Raw genomic sequence first — 24,440 nt, 5'->3', positions numbered from 1 at the left:
AGCAATCCCACAAAACGCGAGAGTGTTCAGGGCGTGTGTGCGCACATTGACAAATTATTAGGAATTTAAATTATGTAAATCCTTTTTTTATTCGTAAATCAACTACAACTGTTCACAAAAGACATAAGTGTGAATTTTTACTAACGCACACACATACACACTAGCGCAGGCATTACACTCTTCTGGACTCGACATTCATACCTTCCACCCCCCGAGTACGCATTTTCATCTCCTCCGTGAAAAAATGGCCTCGCGTTTTTTCATTATTTGTTGAATAACAGTACAAATGAAGCAAAAAAGTGTAATTTGTGCATTGTGTTAAATAAAAAAGCAGGAACAAAACGGCAAAAATTGTGAAATCAATTCAATTGAATTGCATTTTATTGTTCGCATTGATTTCAGGATTCGTTCAGCCGGACGAGGTATTATCCGTGATTTATTTCACGGCTTTCCAGCGGTTGAATTTAACACATTTCAACTTGATTTCTGATTGTCTGGATGTGTTGTCTGCTCACCACTGAATATTTAAATAAATTTCAATTGGCAGGCCATACTTCCATGTCGAATACATTTTTTAAGGCAATACCAACGTTTATTGCGAAGGATAAAATATAATACGTAATATAATTTACTACGATTTTTACAAGTCTGAAGAAGATTTGGCTTGCAATAGGAAGAAGGGTAAACATTTAAAAAAAAATCTATAGCAATCTACAATGCCAACATGCTTGTAAAATATTTTTAGAACTCTGCAGTCGGATTGTGTAACTGTTATTTTGAGTACTCCACAACAAATTGGTAATTTTGAAACGAAAAATGCTGAAAAAATTCATTTCAAATTGACGACATTTTATTAATCCGCAGATTTTAGAGGCTGCCTTATTTTCGTCGAATGTTAAAGTCTCTATTTATTTTGGGTTTGCTTTATTGACAGCGGATGTAAATGAATTAAATACATAATATGGAAATAATAGTTTTTAACAATGGAAGAAAAAAGAAATTACAGCACCTAGCTTTGACATACAAACGGATGAAAAAAAAAATATATATATATGGGAGCTATAGCTATATCTGAACCGATTTTCAACACATTTGATGTACTTGCTTCTAGATTGAATTCGGTTGGATGTGCCAAATTTCAGCTCATTTGGCCTTATATTGGCCATTAGGTGCACAATTAACCTAAAATCGGTTGAATATATATTTGGGAGCTATATCTAAATCTGATAGGGGTCGTCCTTGGGCCCAACAGATATTGTTTGGGAAATTTTATCTCAATCGGATAATAAATGCGACCTGCACGACGGACTGACATGCATAAATCGACTCAGAAAGTGATTTCCTTCTCCACTATTTCCTTCTCCATGTTCCAAACAAATGCACACTATATGGTGTGGGGTATAAAAATGCCCTGCAAACTTTTAATCAAATATTTTTTAGATTTTTATGTTATGTTGTACAACAAATTGTCTAAATGTTGTCTATGCATTGTTTATGTTACTCCCTACATATGAAAGCCTAATGACAAAAAGTGTAAATGCTGTTTTTGTGAAACGAGTAATACATTTAGCTTTAAATCATATGAATTTGCGAATTAGCTCAAATTTCAATTAAACTTTATTGATATTGGAGATACAAAGTGGGTATAGTAAGTTAATTATATTAGGCGAAAACCTATAGACTCAAGGGCTAAGTACATAAGAAGCTTGAAGTCATGGCTAGGCATATTAATGTCAAATTATAATGGAAAACGACCGCTGGATTTTAGTGCGGCTCTGTAATCCCTTTGTGAAATGTCACAAAAGATGCCTAGGCATGACTTCAAGCTTCTTATGTACTTAGCCCTTCAATCATTCAATAGGTCTTCGTTTACAAATATTTTCATTGATTTATTGTACATTTCATTAAAATGTTGTCTAAGTAGCAAGTTCCGAACCATGCAAAATTTGATAATCTATGAACCCATTTTTTTATAATTTACATTTGTATTTGTATTCTTCAATTTTATAATTTACATGTGTATTTGTATTGGTACCTCCCGATATTGGTATTTTGGTGTTTTTTTTTTTTTTTGATTTGTCTAAAAATTGGTATTTGTTGGTCATAATTGGTTCTAGCTCCGGTGGCGAAACATTGCGAGTATAGGTCCACGTTTTGGTGCAGTCCTCATACAACGGTACCTCCCAATATTCGGTATCTTGACGGGTTTTATCATATTTTTTCACGGATTTGTCTAAAAATTGGCATTTGTTGGTCATAATGCGTTCTAATGTTTCCTTTACATTAAGGTGGAGGCCATTAAAAGTTCGGACCGGCCGAACTTATTGTTTTTTACTTGTCTTGTATTTAATGTTTTCATCAAAACTCTTTGACACCAGAAGCATTGCAATATTTGTTGTTAAAAGTTTTAAATAAAGAAACTGTTGGAGAGGTTTTTACAAAATTTGGGATGTTGTTAAATTTTATGCAACCGCTGTGCTCAATTCGTTGCTTGCATCTTTTTATGCCCTCCACCATAGTATGGAGGGTATATTAAGTTTGTCATTCCGTTTGTAACACCTCGAAATGTACATTTCAGACCCCACAAAGTATATCTTGATCAGCAAAAAAATTCATTGTCGATTTAGCGATGTCCGTCAGTCTGTCCGTCTGTGAAAATCACTCTAGCTTCCGAACGAAACGAAATAGGTTGATAAAATTTTACCCAAATATGTATTATGTCTGCAGGAATTTTGGTATTGAAAATGCGTCATAGGTTCTCGTTTTGCTATAGCCCCCATATAATGGTACGTCCCTTTTCCCGTATTTTGGTGATTTAAGCGACATTATTCACCGGAAATGTTTCAAATTTGGTATTTAAAGTTCGTAATAGATAGTACAGCGTAAGACAGAAAATTGTCTGTGCTGTATTGTCGTATAGCTACAATGGTACCTACCTTTATTCGGTGTTTTGATGATATTAACGGCATTATTCACCAGAACTACAGTCTATGACAATTACTTATGCAGCATCACGTCTTTGTATAGCTTCCATATAAAGGCTTTCATTTGAGCTGTATTTTTCGGCGGATTCTTTTTTTTTGAAAAACTTTAATTTCTATTTGAATTGTGGAGGGTATAAAAAGTTCGGCCCTCCCCGAAACTTAGCTGCTTTTTTAATTGTTTCTTGGAATTATAGCATTTTGATGCACATTAAACTGTATTGAACGTGGTCCAAAGTTATGAATTGTTTTGTATATGTAGGTTAAAATTTGATATTTATACATTCCATAAACTGGCTGTATATTATTAGACATGTTTCTATATAGGTCAACCGTAGAATACAACCTCGGTAAATTAAAAAAAAAAATTATTTGTGTTCTTTGTAGCGAATTCAATGAAACAGTAATTTTGTGGGCATATGTTATAGCCATATATTTAAAGTGACTTTGTACTAAGGCTTTGTACAATAGAAGTTTTGTATCCATCTTGAACTTATTTTTAAATTTGTTGACATTGCCAATAGCAGGTACAACTTCCTTTTTCAGCTGTTCAATATGCATATTCAACGCAAGGTTGTTTTGCATGTAAATACCCAAATATTTTAACGACTGACATTCAATAATCTTAGTATTTCCGACATCATAGCAAAATGGTAAATCGTTGTGTGGACATTATGGTTGAAGACGAATATGTTTTGTCTTTGCCGAATTTATAACAAGCTTGTTCATTCTACAAAATTTTATAATCATAGCAGCATCATGTTCCATTTGTCCTTTTAGAATAATTTCATGATGGTATGAATACAAACAACATCAGCAAACATAACTGATTCCCCGAAAAGCTCTAAGTTGGATATGTCACATAGGTATAACTTAAACAGGGGCAGGGGTCCTAACACACCTCCTTGTGGCACTCCATATTCCACAATTCCAACATCTCCTTTTATTCCATTGATCTCAACAAATGTTTTCGATTTATAATGTAGCTTTCTATTAGCTTCAAACATTTTCCACGAGTTCTGTAAAATGGCAACCTTGCAAGCAATATATCATGGTCAACTAGATCAAAGGCCTTTGAAAAGTTATAGAAGGCCACGCCAACTCCACCAAAATTCGAGTCGAGAAAATCACAAATTATATTGACGACATTAACAATTGCTTCCTGCGTACTGCTGCTCTTCTTAAAACAAATTGCTTGATGCACAATTGTTCGGCCTGATCGACGAATTATGACCTTATATAGCAATTTTTTATATATTTTATCAAATAATAAAAATATGGATATGGGCGAAATTCATTGATTTTTATTGGATCTTGAACTTCCGGAATTGGTACTATCTTTGCAATCTTGAGTTCTTCTGGATATATGGCCATGTCAAACATTTTATTAAATATTTTCATGAGAGGCTCACTGATGAAATTTTTCGACGCTAATAACATTTTGTCAGAAAGGTCATTATGGCCCGAACTCTTTGTGGAATCTATATTAGTAAAAAGGTCATCAATATCTGCTGATCTTACAGTGGTAAAAGAAAATGCTGCCACATAGCTTCTCAGGGTATTGAATTTATTGAAGTTATAATCAACTCTTTGGATAATGCTGCCTTTCAATATTTTTGGTGTATTTAGGAAATATTCATTGAATATATTACACTTTCTCATGCCAACAATTCCAGAAACATTTGCATCTTCTCTCACTTGAATAATGTGTTTGCGTCTCCTCACCAAAAATTCATTTATTAAATTCAAACTTTTACGTGGGTTTTGATTTCAATTCTCTATTATTTTCTGGACATATAAGTTCATACCTATTTTGTTGTATATTTTTATGATCCTGCTGATTTATTTCAGAATAAACTCATTAGTTTTGTCCTTCCCAGTTTTTATTCTTCCCAACAATTTTCCTTATAATTTTGTAGCGATTTTAGCTCTTTATTTGCCCAAAGTGTTAGCTTCGACTTCACAGATTCTTCTATTTTTTCAATGATTGTGTTTTCTCTTATAATTTTTGTAAATGTATATGAAATATATTCAATATCCGTTGAGGGATTCTGGACAAGACACCCATTCGCGAATGAATTATAACATCATCGATAATGTTGCATGTCGTTGAAGATTGTTGCTTCTATTGACGTACGATTTTGATTTCTCAGCTACATAAAGTCACATGTTTACATATAATTCTATCATTTTGTAAGTAAGTATTTTTAATTTTGTTTTATTGATTTTTGCACTTCTCAGAGAGATGTTCATATTTCCACGAAGCTCTGCATCAGTAACCCAAACTCTGAAGAAAATTTAATTTCACTCTGGTACCCTGAAACAATTCTGTTATGGTGATTTTCTTATATGAATAAATTATCACTCATCTATACAGTGGCCTACCCCGTCTCATATTCGTAGACCATCAATCCGGCACAAATACCCATGCACACAGCCAAATAGGTAGTAAGAGATTGTTTATGAGCCACATGAATAGGACCGTAAAAACTTTTTCTACCTCTATTTCAGCTGGGTAGCACTTAAGACAGCATACGACCACCATCGTCATGTATGATGAAGCAATTTACAGGAATGAAGGATCAACAACAATATACAGTACAAGGTTAAAAATTATCCACAGTCATATTTACACTCCTGCCTTTTCGTACCTAAAACAATACGCAAATGGGGAGTGAACACAGATGAAAACAATTCATGGAATGAGATGATATGTGGCAATGGTTGTTAGTCAAGGGTAAAGTGGTTTCCTGCCTGACAAGGCTTTCTTGTAAGCAGCGATAATGGTACAGTGGTAAAGTTCAATAAAATAAACTAAGCCGTTATGATTTTTTCTAATATTTGTTAGCAAAAAAAAAAAAAAAATAAATAATACAGTGAAATATTAATACGAACAAACATTATCATTTGTGAAATCGAATGGAAAATAGTTGTTGAATTTTTATCAGCATTATTCATATCAGCATTTTTGATTTTGCCGACCAAAAAAATATTTTTGGTCAACATTTCTCTGGCCTTTCTTTAAAAGCACCAAAGTAGTGGAAGTTTTCTTCTTTTTACTTAGCAAAAACTATTTTTGGGCTACTTTTTTCTGTCCGGACCCACGCACTATCCTAAGATTTATATGTTTATCATGTGGAGATAAGATTTTTAGTTGCGTGTAGTGGACTTCATTTTCCCAGTTCATATTTTTCATTGCTAACAATTCTACATATTTTCTCCGCTATGGGAAATACCAACACCACTGTGCAATTTACATTAAAGTTTGGCATGGTTGGGCCCGGAAGGAGAGGCGTAAAAAGTAGGTTTTGATTTATCACGGTTTTGAAATAATCACAAAATTTGGCGGCAGCCACGACAACCCCTCTGTCCTTTCGTGGCGATGGCAAAAGGGTGCAAGGGACTTAATTAAACATTTGTTAAACTTTGTTGTTGTTTTTTTGTCTTATATTGGGATTTTCCTTCGCCTCACAGCTCAAACACCGCTAACAAAAAGAACCAGCTGTATTAAAGATGAAAATATGGCAACGGAAGATGGGGCTTTACAATGGCAGTGCCACCAACAAATTAAAAGGACACCAACAATGTGTTAATTAAATTATGAGTTTATAAAATGTAATTAGGTACCTTAAAATATTATAACAACAAACACAAAAGTCAAACAATCAGCTTTGGCGTTCTATTGTTTCCCCCTTTGTCGCCAGTCAAGGTTCACAGACGTCGGCGACTTGGCGGTGACAATCATCATCCGCTAGTAAAGGGTAGGCAAACGTAATAATACCAGTCTTAACTGTTTCCTTGCCTTTGAGTATTTGTTTGGCCTACAAAAATTTTAACCGAAAAGGAAATTTCTTTCATACAAATAACTCTTTTATAGAAGGGACTAATTGCTTTAGGGATCATTGAGTTAGAATAATTAAAATTAGATGCTGAAATGTTTGCGACTCTTCTCCGAGAACAATTATTTTTCTCCAGGCACTGTTTGATGCTTGACAAAGTGCCTCAATAAAGGAGAATGACCACCCCGAAAACAAAATAAAGGGGTGTAGTTAGAAATACAATTGTTTCATTCCAGCGTTTTTTTTTTTAACCAAAAAAAAGAATCTTCATTGTTTGGATAGATATTTTTAAGGTTGAACATCCAACAGTTGCTTCTGTTTCAATAATGATTTCAACACAAATGACAATAACAAAACAACGATTGATAATAATTGTGACAATTACAGTTTTTCTTATTCCCAGTTATTACCCTCGTATAGACCTTTTGAGCCTATTATTCCAATCTATTGCAAATGTGAGATTTAATCCCTATTTTCTGGAATACATTAATGATTTTGTGATATGTAAATCCAGTGTGATGTACCTGATATGATATTAATTAATTAATTAAAGGGATATTAATTGATCTTCAAGACATTTCAGATAAAATTTGTTGAACAAAGCCAAATCAAAGCTCGCATATGCAACAACCAATAAAACACAATTTATTCTAAGCGAATATGACGATAGGCTTTATACGGAGTAGATAAGCTCTGCATTAATCTAGTTAGGCTTTCCGCGTCCTTAACAAAATCCCTGAATTTAAGAAATTCGTATTCCCTAGAGTGATTTAAAACTTGGCATATACCTTCTTCAATTGTAATTCGAATAATTTTTTATTTAATTCGTAACATTTATTTGTAATTCAAGAATTCCATTGGTAATTCGAATTATGTCAGTTGTAATTCAATTATTCCAATAGTATAGTGATACCAATTTTATTTCGTATTATTTTGATTGTAATTCGAATTATTCCAATAGTAATTCGAGTGATACCAATTTTATTTCGTATTATTTTGATTGTAATTCGAATTATTCCAGTCGTAATTAGAATTATTCCAATTGTTCCATTTGGTTTGATTTCTCTGTCTATCAACACAATTGTTTCACAATGTTTATATCCTCACCCATTTATATATATTTTGATACAGCCAAAACGAGCCGCATCGAAATTACAGTTTTAGACCCTATGTCCCTTTGGGCCAAATTCGTTTCAGGACATTTGGAGCCGATCTACCGATGTCCGATAGCTCTCGAAGGGAGTATCCAATCTTGGTACATCGTAATATTATTGTCAAACATAGATCGAATTCGGAGATGAACAATATTGGTAGACTCTTTCTTGTAACTCCCCCACAAAAGGTCACAGAAAATAGTGTATCAGTGCTATGTCAGGTGCGAAAATGGACAATATTTCGCACATCACAATATTTTTGCCAATGCAAGATCTGGTATGAAGATTATATGTATCGGACCACTCTTTCTGGTTCCTCCCTCACACAATAATTATATATCTCATGAAATGCGAAATAAGCAACCGATTCTCTTCAAATTTAACACATCACTATATTTTTATTAGCAAAAGATCTGGTGTAAAGATGGGAAAACTCGGTTTACACCTTCAAAATTTTAAATAATTATGTCTTTCGGAAAATGCAAAATAAGCATATGAATTCTTCTAAATTTTGCACATTCCAATATCTGCTGAGAAGATGGGATATATAAGCCTACCCGTTCTGAACACCCTACCCCCCCCCCCAACATAGAGTTACAATTTTCACTATTTATGTCTTTCATACATGAGGGTGTTTGCCACTTCTCCTAACAGGCGCGTCTCCACCGGCGGATAGGGTGAGATGGATGATCACACAATAGTTACGAAATAGTTACGAATTGATTGGAGTGGAAAAGTGTGATCAATCGTCACTGGGGATCTTTGGATTATCCGCGGACAAAAACAGACTAGGGGGGTTTCCCCCTAAAACGAAAAAAGGTTTAATAAGGTACTAAAAATAAAAAAGTTACAGTGCAGGGCCTAAATAACACAGTACAGGCGGAAGCTTGTGATCCAGCCACGAGTCAAACCTCACCGTTATCCAACGATCGTGCAAAAAGAAAGACATAGAGTCTGAGGAACTCCGAGGAAGCGTACGTTCGACCCAGCCTTCAACGACAGGTAGTTCTTAAAGACTCCATATCTGACAGTAGCAGCAAATCCCAACAAAGGAGGAAACACACAAAACAATAGAGCGACAGCTTGGCGAAGCTTACAACCAAAACGAAAAAAATTATCTGGGGCTTAACGGCGGTAAAGTAGCAACAGACAAGACAAAACGCAAAAGAGTACTCCTCCTCCTCCATTGGAGTCAGGGAAGAGAGTCATGCCACACTTTAAGTGCTCCGGGAAAATCAAGTGAAGGACTTCACAAAGGATGCTGTAATGATAATCCTTTGTCTGTGGGCCACGAAGTTAGCCCCAGCACTAAAAAGGTGAAATCGACTGCTAAGCCGGCGTTTCTGAGAAGAAATCCCTCCACCAACAGGATAGGAAACGGGTAGGAAGACGCTATCTTAATGTAAAACATGCAAAAAACATTATAGGGACGAAATACACTACACATTGGTCGATACCAATAAAGGTTCAGGCAATTTACCAAAAGACCCCCTGCAAACAATAGTAAAAAACAAAATCTTGTATCACATAATGGAAGGCGGTGATCCAATTCCCATCATGAGCAGCGGCATAAAAAAACGATAAAATGTTCTTTAAGCTTACTGCACATGCAAACACTGACACCCTAAAGGAGATTATCGCAAGATAAAACCCCTTGGGAAAACGAAAGCCTCAAGTTGGTGAAGAAAAGCGAAATTCCTCGCATAACTAAACGACGGTATACGTCAGAGGATTTGGCAGCATGTTCGAGACAGAATGCATGCTCGAAGTCTTTGAAAGTCAAAACAAGTCTTTGGGCGTGAAAATATGGGAAGTCTTCCACAGGGAGGAGAAGGAGGATGGCACTTTCCTTTTAATTAGAGTTGACCATGTCTACAAGGCCAGTCTGACAAAGACTAAGGGCATTGCTTTCTATGTCTGAAACGGGACCAGATTGAAAACCAGTAAAGAAAGTTTTAAAGTCGAGCGGGGCCGACTTTATGATACCCTACACCACTTCGCTAATTTAGTAGAGAATTCAATCATACACGCTATGATTATAATTATAATTTAAAGTTCAAAGGACTAGATATGCCGAAGCATTTGTATCTTTTAAATTCGGACTTGTATTGCCCATTTGGTGCATAATTAATTTGACATGCTAGCTTCTAGGCTCAATTCGGTTGTAAGTGCCAAATTTCATCCAATTTGGTGCACAATCAAAGGTAAATCGGACGAAGTTATATATGGGAGCTATATCCAAATCTGAACTGATAGGGCAATAAATGCGAACTGTACTTTGTTTACAAAAATATATGGACAGACAGACCGACGGACATACATAAATCGCCTCAGAATCTGATTCTATGCAGATTTTCAAAAGCAGCTATGGGTCTATCTCGTTTCCTTTTGCCTGTTACAAACAAATGCACAAAGACATAATACCCTGACCACCTTGTGGTGAAGGGTATAATAATAAGCTGAGAATCGGCCTAGACGAGGAAGCTAAAAGTGACAGCGAGGAGTAGAAAGAGGAGCCCCCAAGCAACACAAAACAGGGTTTCGAAGCAGTCAAGAAGCCCGTCTACTAGAGGACCAATGACCAAGGTCATCCTAATCAACCTTCATCAAAGCGAGACGGCAACTATAGCTCTGGAACTAATTAATACAGATAAGATACACATTGGATTAATTCAGGAACCTTGGACAGTTCAGAACAAGGTCTCTGGACTAAACTGTATTAACTACCAACTGTTCCATGCTAATACAGGATCTCGGCCCAGAACTTGTATAATATGCAACAAAAATTTATGTTTTCTTTTCTCCCCAGAATTGTCAACATCGGACGCAACAGTACTGAAGCAGGAGAATGACAGCATATAACTAGCGTCAGTGTACTTATCGTTCGACTCACCGACACCACCACCTACGTCGGAATTGCAGCGGCTGGTGAGCAAAGCAAAACAAACAGTTAACGAAGTTCTAATAGGTAGCGATGCCAACTCTCACCACGTTGCATGAGATATTACTAACAGTAACAAAAGGGGCCAGGCCCTATTAGATTATCTAAATACTTGCGATATTCAGCTCACGAGCTATTTTTCGGCCACTGTGACGCGGGTTTCGATCAAGTCGCTGCTTTACTTTTCGAATCATTGCTGCTAACGTTGCTGTTTTCATCCGTCCACTTCCTTGAGGTCGGGCTACGCTACCAGTATCACGATAACGAGCGATGGTACGAGACACAAAAGATTTATTCACATTTAAATACTGGAGTGCTCTAACGATAGTCACTTGTTGTTTTCCACCCAAATATAAAGAAATCACACTATCACGCTTGGATTCCATTACGAATATTTTTTTTTCTGGAAAATTCTCACCAAAATGCTTTTGTACGCTTATAAGCAATATAATGAGCTGTCACTGGAATAATTGTAACCGCTGTCGGATGAATGGCTTAAAAATGACAGCTATCTGAAGATGGTTGCAGTTTTTTCATCTCACCCTGTATATGGATAATGTATTCAAATCTTGATCGATTATCACCAATTTCAACAAGGTTCTAGCTTGGCCAAAAGGAATGAATTTTGCAACGTTTTGTCGCAGTCGTACAATAAATGCGTTATTTGAATCAAAGAATTCATGGACAACACGGATAGACAATCGGACATGCATAACCCGACTCAGATTTAGTTTCAATAGAGATCACCTTAGAAACTGTGAGTCTATCTTATTTCATTTGCGTGCTATAAACAAATGCAAAGGTACAGATATTTTATTCTAGACAAAGCTCTTGTATTAGCTCATCACCATCACAATGCCAGTTGCTTATTTACTCTGTTGGTGGTTGTTTGAATGACCTTTTTTTGGAAACGCTAACATGCGGTTCCGGTTACACATTTTTATTAGAGGGGTAAATTCTAAATTCTGCTTAAGCTTGAAATTTGTTGCTTTCTGTAGGAATTTAAGAATTGAACTATTCATGTATTTATTTAATACTATGTCGAGCCAATAGTTTTCAGATGAATGTTGCCCTCCTCATTTTTATTATTATTTTTTTTTTCTTAAATTATTATGCAGTATATTTGAGCAATATATACAATATATGTACACATTCCTAAGATTTATATGCAGTGCAAATAAAACGTTACATTGTCTTCGTCTCCAATTTCACGCTCATTGACTGCTGTGGGCAAAATAAATATTGTACGTTTTATAAACGTAGAAAAATTGGCCAGAAAATCCCTCAATCAACAAAAAGTTGTCGTCGGATGGAGCTTATTTACTTTTGGCACATGAACCATTTAAATTGCATTGATCATCCCACAAAAGCAAATAAAACATTGCCGTATGTCAAACAACTTATTGACCGACAGCATCGGTAAAACAGCTAAGGATTCCGTTTCAATATTTCAAATAGCGTGTGTTGGATTTTAGTACTACAATTCTCACAACATAGCATTGCCTTTGTTTTAGTCTACAAAAAATCTATTTCCGGCTTTTTTGTACACACGAAAGTGCGTGTGTGTGTGTGTGAAATCATTGAATGATGTTTTTTTGTGTTAGGCGACAATAGAAGAGCCTTGGAAAAATTTAATATGAAATTGAGTGGCTTCGGGCAATTTGATTTTGGTTTCTTTATTGGTACAAAACAAATAGCTTATCTACACACACATATGTATATACACACATAGACACAATTCGTGTGCACTTGTAGTTGTTCTACATCTCACACGTATTAATATTGCCACACTCATCCGAACATTATACCAACAAATGACGTAAAAGCAAACATTTTATATCTCAACAGATATGAAGCTCTAGGACAACCACAATACGTCTTACCGCACATTAATTGCATGACATGGTTGCGGTAAGGACCAATCACTTCCAACAATGGATTGGCCACAAAAATAATCCTAGGATTATCGCACATTGAATGACAGTTTAAATTTAATATTTGGTTAAGTGTGGTGCAACACTAACGAAGAGTGGCATGCAACGTTTGCACTGTGATGACAATGACATTTCGTTTTTAATACCCTCCACTTCAGAATTGTGTATGTTAAATTTAAGGAAAAATGCATGTCTTTGAGTAACTTTGGAATATCAATTTAACTGCATTCATATTCCTTAATCCAGTACGTCGGATGAAGATTTGGGGAGAACGATTGTACCCTGTACTACGACAATTGGGTCTGGGATCCTAGATATTAGACCACGATAGTAAGCATATAGCAAAGCGCGTCTAAGTAATATAACACTAAGTGTTAGTCTATTTTAGTATTAAAAATTCACAATTTGACAAAATTTGTTAATCAAAACTTCATACATTGTTCCTAACTTTCAAGCTTTGAAGGTTTTATATATTATTCACATTATTCCGTTTTCCGAAAAAATCATAGGAAAATGTTTACGTTTCACACAGAAAAAGTCTTCAAAATCCTTAATTTTGAATTTACCAAATGGACCTACATCCAATTTTTTTCTTTAAAGCTATTTCAACGTCTCCATATGTAAATCCTCAAAACCAACAGTTATTTCCATATTATTTTTCATCCAATTCCAAATTTGGTTCAATTTCGTACTTTTCCTACAAATAAAGTACACCTTTCAAAACCCATCTCCACAGACACCAACTGTGACACATATAGCAAATTTCACAATTCCAGCTCTATCCCTTCATCCAACACACCCAAAACTCAAATACAAATATCATCAGTAATCTAAGTATTAAACAATTTTATCTCTATTCCTTCATCCAATACCAAATATAGTACCTCTCAGTATTTTTCGAACAATCATAGTACACCCCATCCCAACCCACCTCCATATACCACCCCAATACCAAATTTCTGATTTCGTTTTCGTGCACTGAACGAACAATTGTAAAGCCATCTCTTTATCACAGACCTACCGCCAACAGGGACCCCAATACAAAAGTTCAGTTTCATCCGTTCAACTTAAGCCAAATTGTTCTAAATTTAGTAAAGTTCGCAAACTTAGTTTCTTACTGTCCAACCTTGACTCTCATAGGTTTTTTTCAAGTTTGTAGCTCTATCCGTTCACGTAATACCGAATGGTACAATTTTAGAAGCTTAGTACAATTTTAGAACATTTCGCAATCTTAAACCGAAATCACTTTGGTACATCTATTATGCACTCCATCAGTGACTCTCATTCCAAAATTAAAGATTCTCATACATTCCTTTTTTGCAATACAAAGTATTCAATTTATGTTACATTTTAGTACGAATTTCCAAAAACCCAGCCTTACACATCAAGACTGACCCTCGTGCAAAATTTCAAGATTCTAGCTTCAACCTCCTGGGCGTTGATTCTCGGTCAGTCAGTCAGTTATTTCACTACTTTCTTTTACATAGATTTGGATAAGGTATGTTAGAGCTATATCTATAGTAACGACCACACACCCTCTTTATTACCAGTAAGCTAACACATAATGAGTTATTCCTATTACATTTACAAAGCATAATAAGTTACTGTTGTCATACCAAATAGTGAATATCGGCAGCACATTTATAAAACCTTGAGGGCGCTGGTTCGCATCTCCAGCATGCAAATAAAAAAAATATGAAAAATTTGGCGACGCATACACACATTGTTAAACTGCGAAAAAATTTTCGTAACAGTAGCTGAGTGCACAATGTCTCCGACTACCAATCAGAAGATGGTCAGTTTAATCCCTTCCTCAGAAAACAAATAAACAATCGTTCTTGATTGAACCGTGAACTATATATGGATCAAGGTCACTGACCAGTGTTAGGAGAAAGCATTATGTTGCTTTAGCTTTAGGACCAACACAACGATAGAAGGAAGACCTCGTAAGAAGCTCCAAACTCTATTCTATATTTGACTTTCAAGACAAATGATCTGTGGTTGTCATCTAACAACGCCGTTTTGTAATGTAGAGCATTAAATGTTCGACTTTGTTTAGAATTACAGACACATGTACACATGAACTAATTCAAACTAATTGTATTTGTATGTCTGTTCTAGATAATGTTTAAGAAATTTACTTCTTTCTTACTTCTTTTACTTCTTTTAATTAAATTTGGATTTATGCACAACAACATCTAAATTGACACAATTAAATATTCGATTTTCAAATTATCACACATATTATACCATTCAAATGCTAACAATTTGTAAAAAGGATTTATGTAAATTAAAAAAAAATATATGTTTGTATTCAGGTGTCGTAGTGAAACTGAAAACCTTGGTATATTTTTTTCTCCTAGCATCCAAAACTAAATAAAGAATCGACAAAGTGAAATGCATGTACGCCAATTGAAAGTAAAGTTGATTCCTGTGGATTCTGATTATTACCACAAACCAACACAGGCGTTCAGCTTGTTCTGGCAGTCAGGCTGTCAGTCGGTCGTACGTACGTGCGCTGCACTCAATCATTGCATTTTCTTAAGGACACACGACTGTGTATTTCACTGACTGATTTTGATCATTGTAAATTTGACGACATTTCGGTTGACAAGCAACACAAAAAATGTTATTGCACCGCTACCTACCACAGCCATACAACCAACCAAATAAGCGCTTATGCCCACATATATCCAAACATTCAGCATCAGCTAAAATCAACAATTTTGTACGTTTTTCCCGCTCCCCCGTTAACCCCTCCTTCGGTGCTCATGTCGATGCTCGTTTAGAGCAATTGGCTTGAATTTGTATGCAAACTACAATTTTCGGAATGCTCGAAGGCAAAGCTTTACTTATACTAAATGTACGCTTTTAAACATCCCCATTGTATATGGAACTAGATAGGAACTAGAGACAGAACAGTGAAATATTCTTTAGAATCCCATAAGATTTTAAAATTTATTAAATATTTTATTTATTTGGTGTTTTTTTTTTGTATTTTTCTCAGTATTCAGTTCTTGAAAAAATATATTTCTTATATTGCTATTGCAAAATAGTTAGGCTTTATCCCATTATTGTTGTTTTTATAAAAACAACGTTGCTTTTTTAGCGGGGATCGATATTCTCCCCAGGATTTATTTAAAAGGTTATGCTATTTCGTTTAGGTAAATGATAGCATAACGAGTCGAAAGAGATGAAAACATTTTCATTTCTTTCGACTCGTTAGGCGTGCGGTTGTAAGATTTAGAAGATTTTCCAAAAGAATTTTAGTTTAATGTAATTTCTCTTCTATTGAGCTCGTGATCTCGTCACTTGGGTATTTTTTTTTTTTTTGTCAAAGGAATTATTTTAAAATAACTTTTGGGGAGAATATCCCAGACATAAATCAAGGGAACTGATGAGGATTGGCGACTCTTTGTGGAATCTATGTATTCCCTGCCTTACCCACTGGTAAACATTACCATCGTTCTCCACTAATAAACAAACGTTGTTTTTATACAAAACAACAATAATGGAATTAAGCTAAACTATTTTGCAACAACAAAATTCTACGCTATCCCGAACAAACATGTCAACACTGTTCAATATATGCTATTTGTAAAGAATTCGAAGAAATCTGGTTTGGGGGGGGTTTACATCACACATCACATACATACTTATTCTGAAATTACTAATGAACATCCTTTGGGGAAGAATTAAATAAACCGACCATAAATATTATGCTCTTGGCAGACTTATTTTCTCAATGGAAAAACTTGCAGGCTTCGCAAGGCAATTCCCGTTGCAAGCTGCAACGTCTGGAATTGATTACCTCCATGACGAGATCGGGACGCTGTCAGTCTACGTAATGTCTTGCGAGCATATTATCTGGCTATTCATTCTAAGAAATACTCTATAATGGAAGATCCACATTTTCGACGTGTCTGCCAGGAATTCAGGCGCTATCACGATTCATTCACGACTTTCAACCGATCCATCGCCGAAATGGAAAATTATGAATCTTCTACATTAAAAAACGGTGTCAGAAGTCATAAACGAATATAAATGCAATGAAGTCCTTAACCAAAGTCGTCTGGCTATTACATATGCCAAGAATAAGCTAGAAAGCTAGAAGAGAAAAAGCAATATCGGAGAAAAACTACATTGTAAGAAAAGGGGGGAAAGAACACTCTGGTGGTACGGCTATATTGCAAGCAAATATTGAATCGAAAATACAGAGCTAAATGGAAAAACTCATGAAACAAAAACAATCGAATATTTATGCTCTATAATAGAGGAGCATAAATACATTAAAAAAACCGGAATGATAAACGCTCCGAGTTTCAATACATATAATAAAGGACTATTTTTTTACAAAGAAATGTAAACGTAAACTATAGACGGACACTAGTCACGCGTTAGTACCTCGGAGTATAAAGAACTCTTTGTTCAAAATATACACCATACAGTGGTTTACAACAAAATGCTATACTTTGCACTGGGTATTCCGCACATTTTCCGTTCAGAAGAACTAACAAGGAGATTGTGTTCAAATCAAACGACTGTGCAACGTCTCATACAGTTTTGTTAGACTATGTTTGCTTTACGCTTAAATCCAATGCAATTTCTCTGTTCTGCATATTTTATGTTCGGGAATCGTGCATCGAATATGTACTGACTCCGCCACTATAGCAGCCACTTTAGTAACTGTTACTACTGCTAGCGCTGTCTCACACATCCACTGTTACAATCAGTCCTCGGTCCCCTCTTCCGACTACATTCTGAGCAACTAACGAAGCTTGCTTTGTGTTTCCAAACATGCAACTCTGCATATCCCGAGCATTCCCTCCCGCATTCGGAAATTTGCATTCAATAAGTTTTTGTTCAAATACCATCGCCCAGAATATCGAGAGGCAAAATGAAATATAGAAAAAGAGGAATGTATTTGCTCAATAAACCAGAAAACAAAAAGGAATCAAAGTGACAAAATGAAAATTTAAGCTGATATCTTTGCAATAGTTTTTCCTTAAAATTGTCAATTCAAAGCGAAAAACATGCAAAAGAATTTCTTTGATTGACAATAAGAAATGTTAAGAAACAATCAGACGTTAATTGGCAGCCACGTTAAGTAATTTTTACTGCATCAGTCACAAGGGCTTGTATTTGAAAGCAGTTTATATGAAAAGTAATCAGATCCACAAAGGTGAACTAGAGTTGTTCTATACATAACTAGCTGACGCGGACTACGATTTAGTTTTTGATGTATTTTTTTTTTTTTGAGAACATAATAATCTACAACCTACCTTATATGACATTTTAAAAGTGCAAACTTTCCATAATTTCCTCTTTGAAAAAGCTTAAACTTTGCTAAATATGTTGGGTGCCAACTACGGTAAATCTTAGAAATTTGCCGGTTTCCATCCATTACTGAAGTCTTCTTTGTTTTGTGGGCTATTGATGTATTTTAAATCAATTTGTTTAAGAGACACAATATTTATGACACTTGTTCACCTCTTCGTTTTTATCAAAGGTCTGCTTTCTAGTATATATAGCATTTTCAAATTAAATGAAACCTTTTGCAACCGAATAGAAACATTTTGCAATTGAAACGAAGCTTTATAGAAAGGAACATAACAACAATTTTTATTTTTAGTAGGTTTAAAATTATATCAACAAATTATTACTAATGTATAGTCAAAGACGGCTTTTATTATTATTAGTATCTATATTTGTTAATATTATATGCAATAACAAGTTGATTTGATTAAAATATTAAACATATTGAATACTCTTAATACTTAACGCCAAAAAAAAGAAATTGAAACAAATTTTGGCCATTATTACTATGAATTGTATGGACAGAACTGAAATTCGAAATTTAGCTTTATTATGATGTTTTATAGTTACACCAAAGTATTCCCGCATCGCAGTTGTATGATTTTTACCAACAGATCTATTATGGAGATAGTGCAGTCCTGTTGTGTGGCCTATTCAATGGTTCGCTCTATCACGTGCACAATCTAATACCTTGTTGAAACGTCCCGGTATCATTTACAATACCAACCATCCAAGACGCAATACAAACTATTGTGCCAAATTTCATATTCCCACATAAAATTTTAACTCAACATCGTTATTTTCACAGACAGACAGGTGAACATTATTAAATCAACCTGGAACATGAATGTACAGGGTGAGATAAAAAAACTGCAACAAAGTCAAACACCATAATTTTTATTATTATTATTTTTCTTTAATTTTATTGAATGAAAGTAAAAAATGTCGGATATTTAGATTTGTTCGAATTGGTCACCTTTGGCTGAATTATGGCTTTCAAACGGCCAATTAAACCGTCACACTCTGCTCGTTGCTTTGGTATTTTTTAGTGCCAACCTTGCTTTCCAAAATACTCCAGACACAATAGTGTCAATAGCTGTCGAACGAGTGGCTTAGAAATGACAGCAGTCTAAAGTTGGTTGCAGTTTTTTCATCTCACTCTGTATATGCCTTATGGGGTCCACAACGAAGATTTAGAGTTGTTGCAAACGGAATGACAAAGAGAGGTCTTTTAAACAAAGACCTAGAAAAAACAATAATAATTTTTCTGCATCCACACTTGTGTTTTATGATATCGTGTGATACACTACAGGAGCTAAACTCCGGCGAATCATTCAATAGCCTACACAATAAAACTGCTATATCTCTATAATGGATCGGGAATCCTTTATTAGGTAAGATTAATAGTTTGCTATCACTATAATTGAAAAATTCCTCTTTAACAATATATTAGAAATAATTAGTGTATTTAATCTTAAACCTACTAAAAATAAATATTTATCTGGTTTTTCGACATTTTTGACTGCCAATAAAAACAATTGTTTGAGTTTACGGTCTAACATTTTGGTTTTTAACAGGGTAAAAGAGAGAAAGTTGCGGAAAACTTTATGTCAGCAAAGCAAATTAAAAACTAGGATGTCAGCACTCAAATCAGTTATCAAATTAAGAAACAATAATTCGATACAAAACCAGTATAAAAGTCAAAAGTCGGGCGGGGTCGACTATATGATTCCCTACACCACTATGCCTATTTAGTAGAGCTCTCGAAACAAAAGAATTTATTTGAAGTAGATCATACCACCTATCAACATTTGGCTTTAGAGCAGTTATAGTTTCCGAATCGATTTTCACAAAATTTGACGGAGACCCAAGCTCTAAACTCAAGCTCTAAAATATATCTGGTGCAAATATCATTGTTTTCGAATACATATTAAAATGTGAGGAACTTAAACACCAAATCGGATGAAACCTATATATACATACACAAAATCGGTTGAAGATATATATGGGAGCTATATCCAAATCTGAACTGATCTTGATAAAATTTGGGGTATTTCTGAGCTATATCTGATATCTGGTACCAAATATAATGGTACTGAATGCATATTACGCATGTGAGGGACTTGAACACCAAATCGGATGAAACATATATGTAGGTACTATAGCTATATCAGAACCGATTTTCACCAAATTTGATCGACTTGCTTCGAGACTGAAATCGGTTGGATGTGCCAAAATTCATTTGGACTTATATTGGCCATTTGGTGCACAATTAACTGGAAATCGGTTAAAGATATATAGGAGCTAAATCTGATCCGATTATCACCAATTTCAATAGACTTCGTCCCTGAATCAAGCAAATATTGTTTACAAAAAGTCATCTCAATCGGATAGTAAATGCGACCTGCATTTTGTTCACAAGAATACACGGACGGACGGACGGACTGACATGCATAAATCGACTCAGAAAGTGATTCTTCATGTTACAAACAAATGCACAAAGACATCGGGTAAAGTAACACAGCCAACGGATCAGAGGAAGGTTCATGAGCTGGTTGAAAATTCCGATTAATTCTCAATCCAATCTCTAACAAAAACAAATAAAATGGAAATGTTTACAAAAATTATAAAAATGGTGAATATTAGAAGGTAATATTTTATGTGGGCCACAGGAAAACATGGACCTATTTTATTATTTTTTTTTTGCCAGAGCAAATAGTGATCACATCTCATTTCAATCCCAAATAAAGTTCAGATATAGCGGCTTAGCCGACAGATGTATTCCCTCGATTATTTAAATATATTCTGACTTGTGTTATGATTAATCAAATTGTTGACCCTCTATGGAGTAGGTTCCTAAGAAATGGACCAATATTGTCTTTTCTTCTTCGACTATATTGCTTACTTCTTATGAAATATGTATCACTTTGTGTGAAATATTTGATAATTTTTAGATGATGTTAAAATGTGCGTGAGGTACCAGATATAGTCGACGCAAGTATTCCATTTTCATACTTCATCTAATACAGATAAAAATATTGGTATGGACAGAATTACATGAAAATTTAACATTTATATCCAATTGTATGCAAAACCATATATTCATTATTCATCTCAGCTTTCTGATGGAGAGAAATATTTAGTTGTAAAGAATCGCCGACTTGTTTCGCTAGTTATGACAAATAAAAGTATTGAAAATTATGACCCTTTGTGGGTGAGACACCAGAAGGGGTTTCACAGATATATATCATCTTCACAACAGATCATGTGTGAGCAAAAATGTTTTTCTGTGCGAAATTTGAAGAAAGTTGAAGTCTTATTTCGCTTTATTTGAGCGTTTGTTTTTCAAATATTGAACCCTATGTGGCGGAGGTACCAGAAGAAACGGTCCGATCTCCACCATCTTTATAACAGATAGTGTGTTGATAGAAATATTGAGATGTGCCGAGTCTGAAGAGAACTGGATCTTAATTTTAGATTTTACGAGCTTTTTGGGGGAGGTACCAGAAGGAATGGACCGATATATTCCATCTTCACACCAGGCCTTGGGTTAATAAAGTGTACTTGATGGAGTGGACCGATGTTGTCCATTTTTTCGCACCTGACAAAGCACTGATGAAAATATTGGGATTTGCAAAGTTGGAGCAATATAGAATTATCGTTTCTCTTTATGAGAAGTTTTTTTTTTTTTTTTTTGAAAATGTCGACCTTTTGTTGTCCGGTATTGCCCATCTCCGAACTCAATCTAAGTTTGATGATAATATTACGATGTACCAAGTTTGGACAAAATCGGATATTCCCTTCGAGAGGTATCGTGCGCACCAACCAGAAGACAGACAGACGGACGGACATCGCTAATCGACTTAGAATATTACGCTGATCAGGAATAAATATACCTTGCTGGGTCTGACATGAGTATTTCGAGGAATTACAAACGAAATGACAAAGTTAATATACCTATATAATAATGTACTTATAATAATACCTATATATATATATATAAAATATACCTATATATATCATCTATATATAAAAGAAAGTTGTATTAGTTACTACGCTTATAACTCAAGAACCGCTTATCTGATTTTAACGATTTAGACGAAATTGTCTCTTGGCGGAAAAGGATAAAATCTAAAAATGTAAAATTTGAGCATTTTCATTTTGACTTTTGAAACGTGCAATAGTAGTGTTTTATTTTGCATGATTTTTTTCCATTTTGTCTTACTATTTTCGAATACGGCTTGACGGACCTTAACAATTAATACAATTTCGGAATGGTATCTTGGCAAAAAATAGCCAATAAAAATAAGAATGGAAAAAGTGTTTTTGGCGTGATTTTTTTTTTTTTTTTTTTTTTTTTTTGATTTGACGTACTACAGGGTTTTCCATATTCGACGGACCCATCTGGCAACGCCATAACTTTTGACAGAGATGTCACATCGCTTAATGACATACCGCGTTTGAAGCGACAGTCCAAGCAGATTTTTACCATGAACCAATACACGCCACGCGAGCGCTCTGAAATAGTTGAAATACAAGAAGTCAATTGTGAAAACTCAACATGCTTTTAAACCATTAAAACATGTGAGAAGTGCGCCTTCTAAGAACACCATTAAGCGTTTATACGAAAAATTTTCGACTGGTAAGGCTCTTTCTAATCCGAAGAGGCCATAAAAAAGTCGACCAAGGCGATCGGCCGAGAATATAGCTGCCGTACGAGCCAGTGTTGAAAGGTCCCCAAGAACATCCCAAAAACGCCGTTCTCAGCAGTTGGGCATGGCTCGGTCCACTTTACAACGGATTATTCGCATTGATTTGCATTTGTTCTCGTACAAAATTCACTTGACGCAAAGAATGTTGCCTGCGGACAAGCCTCGTCGATTGGAATGGGCCCAAAGAGTCATGGATCCGTCGAATATGGGCAACCCTGTATATTGAAGTGTACATTTTTTATTAAAAATGAAATGAATAGGCAATACGATGTTAAATGGCGATCTTTCATGTATAAAATTGGCATCTAGCTTTCGAACACATTTAAAAAAACTAATATGACCGACAAACCGTTATGGGTCTCATTTCGAAAACGTGGACCTACTTCTTTCAATATAATCAATAATCCGTCCAATAGGAACTCAAAATGCATAATTCATTGGGACTTCTATCAGGGAAGTACCAAATAAAAATAGCAGAGCAAATTGGACATTTAGTAAGAAAAGGATTTATATCCTTCCAGAAATTCTTCCTAAATTTCCAAGATACCTTAAATCGCTTTTACAGGTTATGATATGGGTCATAAACCCCGTATAAGGGTACAACCCGATTTCATGGATATTTAACATTTTAACCGTATTTTTATACCCTCCACCTTGGAAAGGAGGGTATATTAACTTTGTCATTCCGTTTGTAACATCCTTAAATATTCGTCTTAGACCCCATAAAGTATATATATTCATAATCAGCATAAAATTCTAAGTCGATTTAACGATGTCCGTCTGTCTGTCTGTTGAAATCACGATACAGCCCACATTATTTGACGTAGAAAAATTTAGCAGAGCTATTTGCATTGTGTCTAGGATGGTTGGTATTGAAAATGATATATCGGTCCACGTTCTGGTATAGTCCCCATATAACGGTACCTCCCGATATTCGGTATTTGTCTGGAAATTGGTATTTGTAGGTCATAACGGGTCCCTGAGCGTGTGGCAAAACATTGCATGTATAGGTCCACGTTGTGGTATAGCCCCATATAAAGGTACCTCCCGATATTCGGTATTTTAGTTTTTTTGCCACATTTTTTCACGGATTTGTCAAAAATTGGTATTTGTGGGTCATAATGGTTTCCAGCTCCGGTGGCGAAACATTGCATGTATGGGTCCATGATTTGGTATAGCCCCCATATAACGATACCTCCAGATATTCGGTATTTTTATGGTTTTTGCCACATTTTTTCTCTGATTTGTCTAAAAATTGGTATTTGTGGATCATAATGGGTCCTAGTTCGAGTAGCGAAACATTGTAATTATAGGTCCACGTTTTGGTATAGCCCCCATATAACGGTACCTCCCGATATTCGGTAATTTGATGATTTTTGACACATTTTTTGCCACATTGGCATTTGTAGGTCATAATGGGTTCCAGCTTCGGTGGCGAAACATTGCATGCATGGGTCAATGATTTGATATAGCCCCCATATAACGGTACATCCCGATATTCGGTATTTTTATGGTTTTTGCCACATTTTTTCACCGATTTGTCTAAAAATTGGTATTTGTGAG

At 35.2% G+C, this 24,440-nt stretch overlaps 1 protein-coding gene across 1 annotated transcript in view; it reads left to right on the top strand.

Moving 5' to 3' along the window:
* LOC131804937 (uncharacterized) overlaps positions 1-24,440 on the top strand; it is a 139,053-nt gene that overhangs the window by 100,722 nt on the left and 13,891 nt on the right. The window contains exon 8 of the mRNA XM_059128168.1: positions 16,611-16,683. Within this exon, the coding sequence (XP_058984151.1) occupies positions 16,611-16,683 (73 nt within the window). The remainder of the gene's footprint in view (positions 1-16,610; positions 16,684-24,440) is intronic.

This window comes from Musca domestica, unplaced genomic scaffold, assembly GCF_030504385.1.
Source record: "Musca domestica strain aabys unplaced genomic scaffold, Musca_domestica.polishedcontigs.V.1.1 5, whole genome shotgun sequence".
Lineage (NCBI taxonomy): Eukaryota > Metazoa > Arthropoda > Insecta > Diptera > Muscidae > Musca > Musca domestica.
The sequence above is the reverse complement of the archived record's forward strand: the minus strand, read 5'-3'. Positions and strand labels throughout refer to the sequence as shown.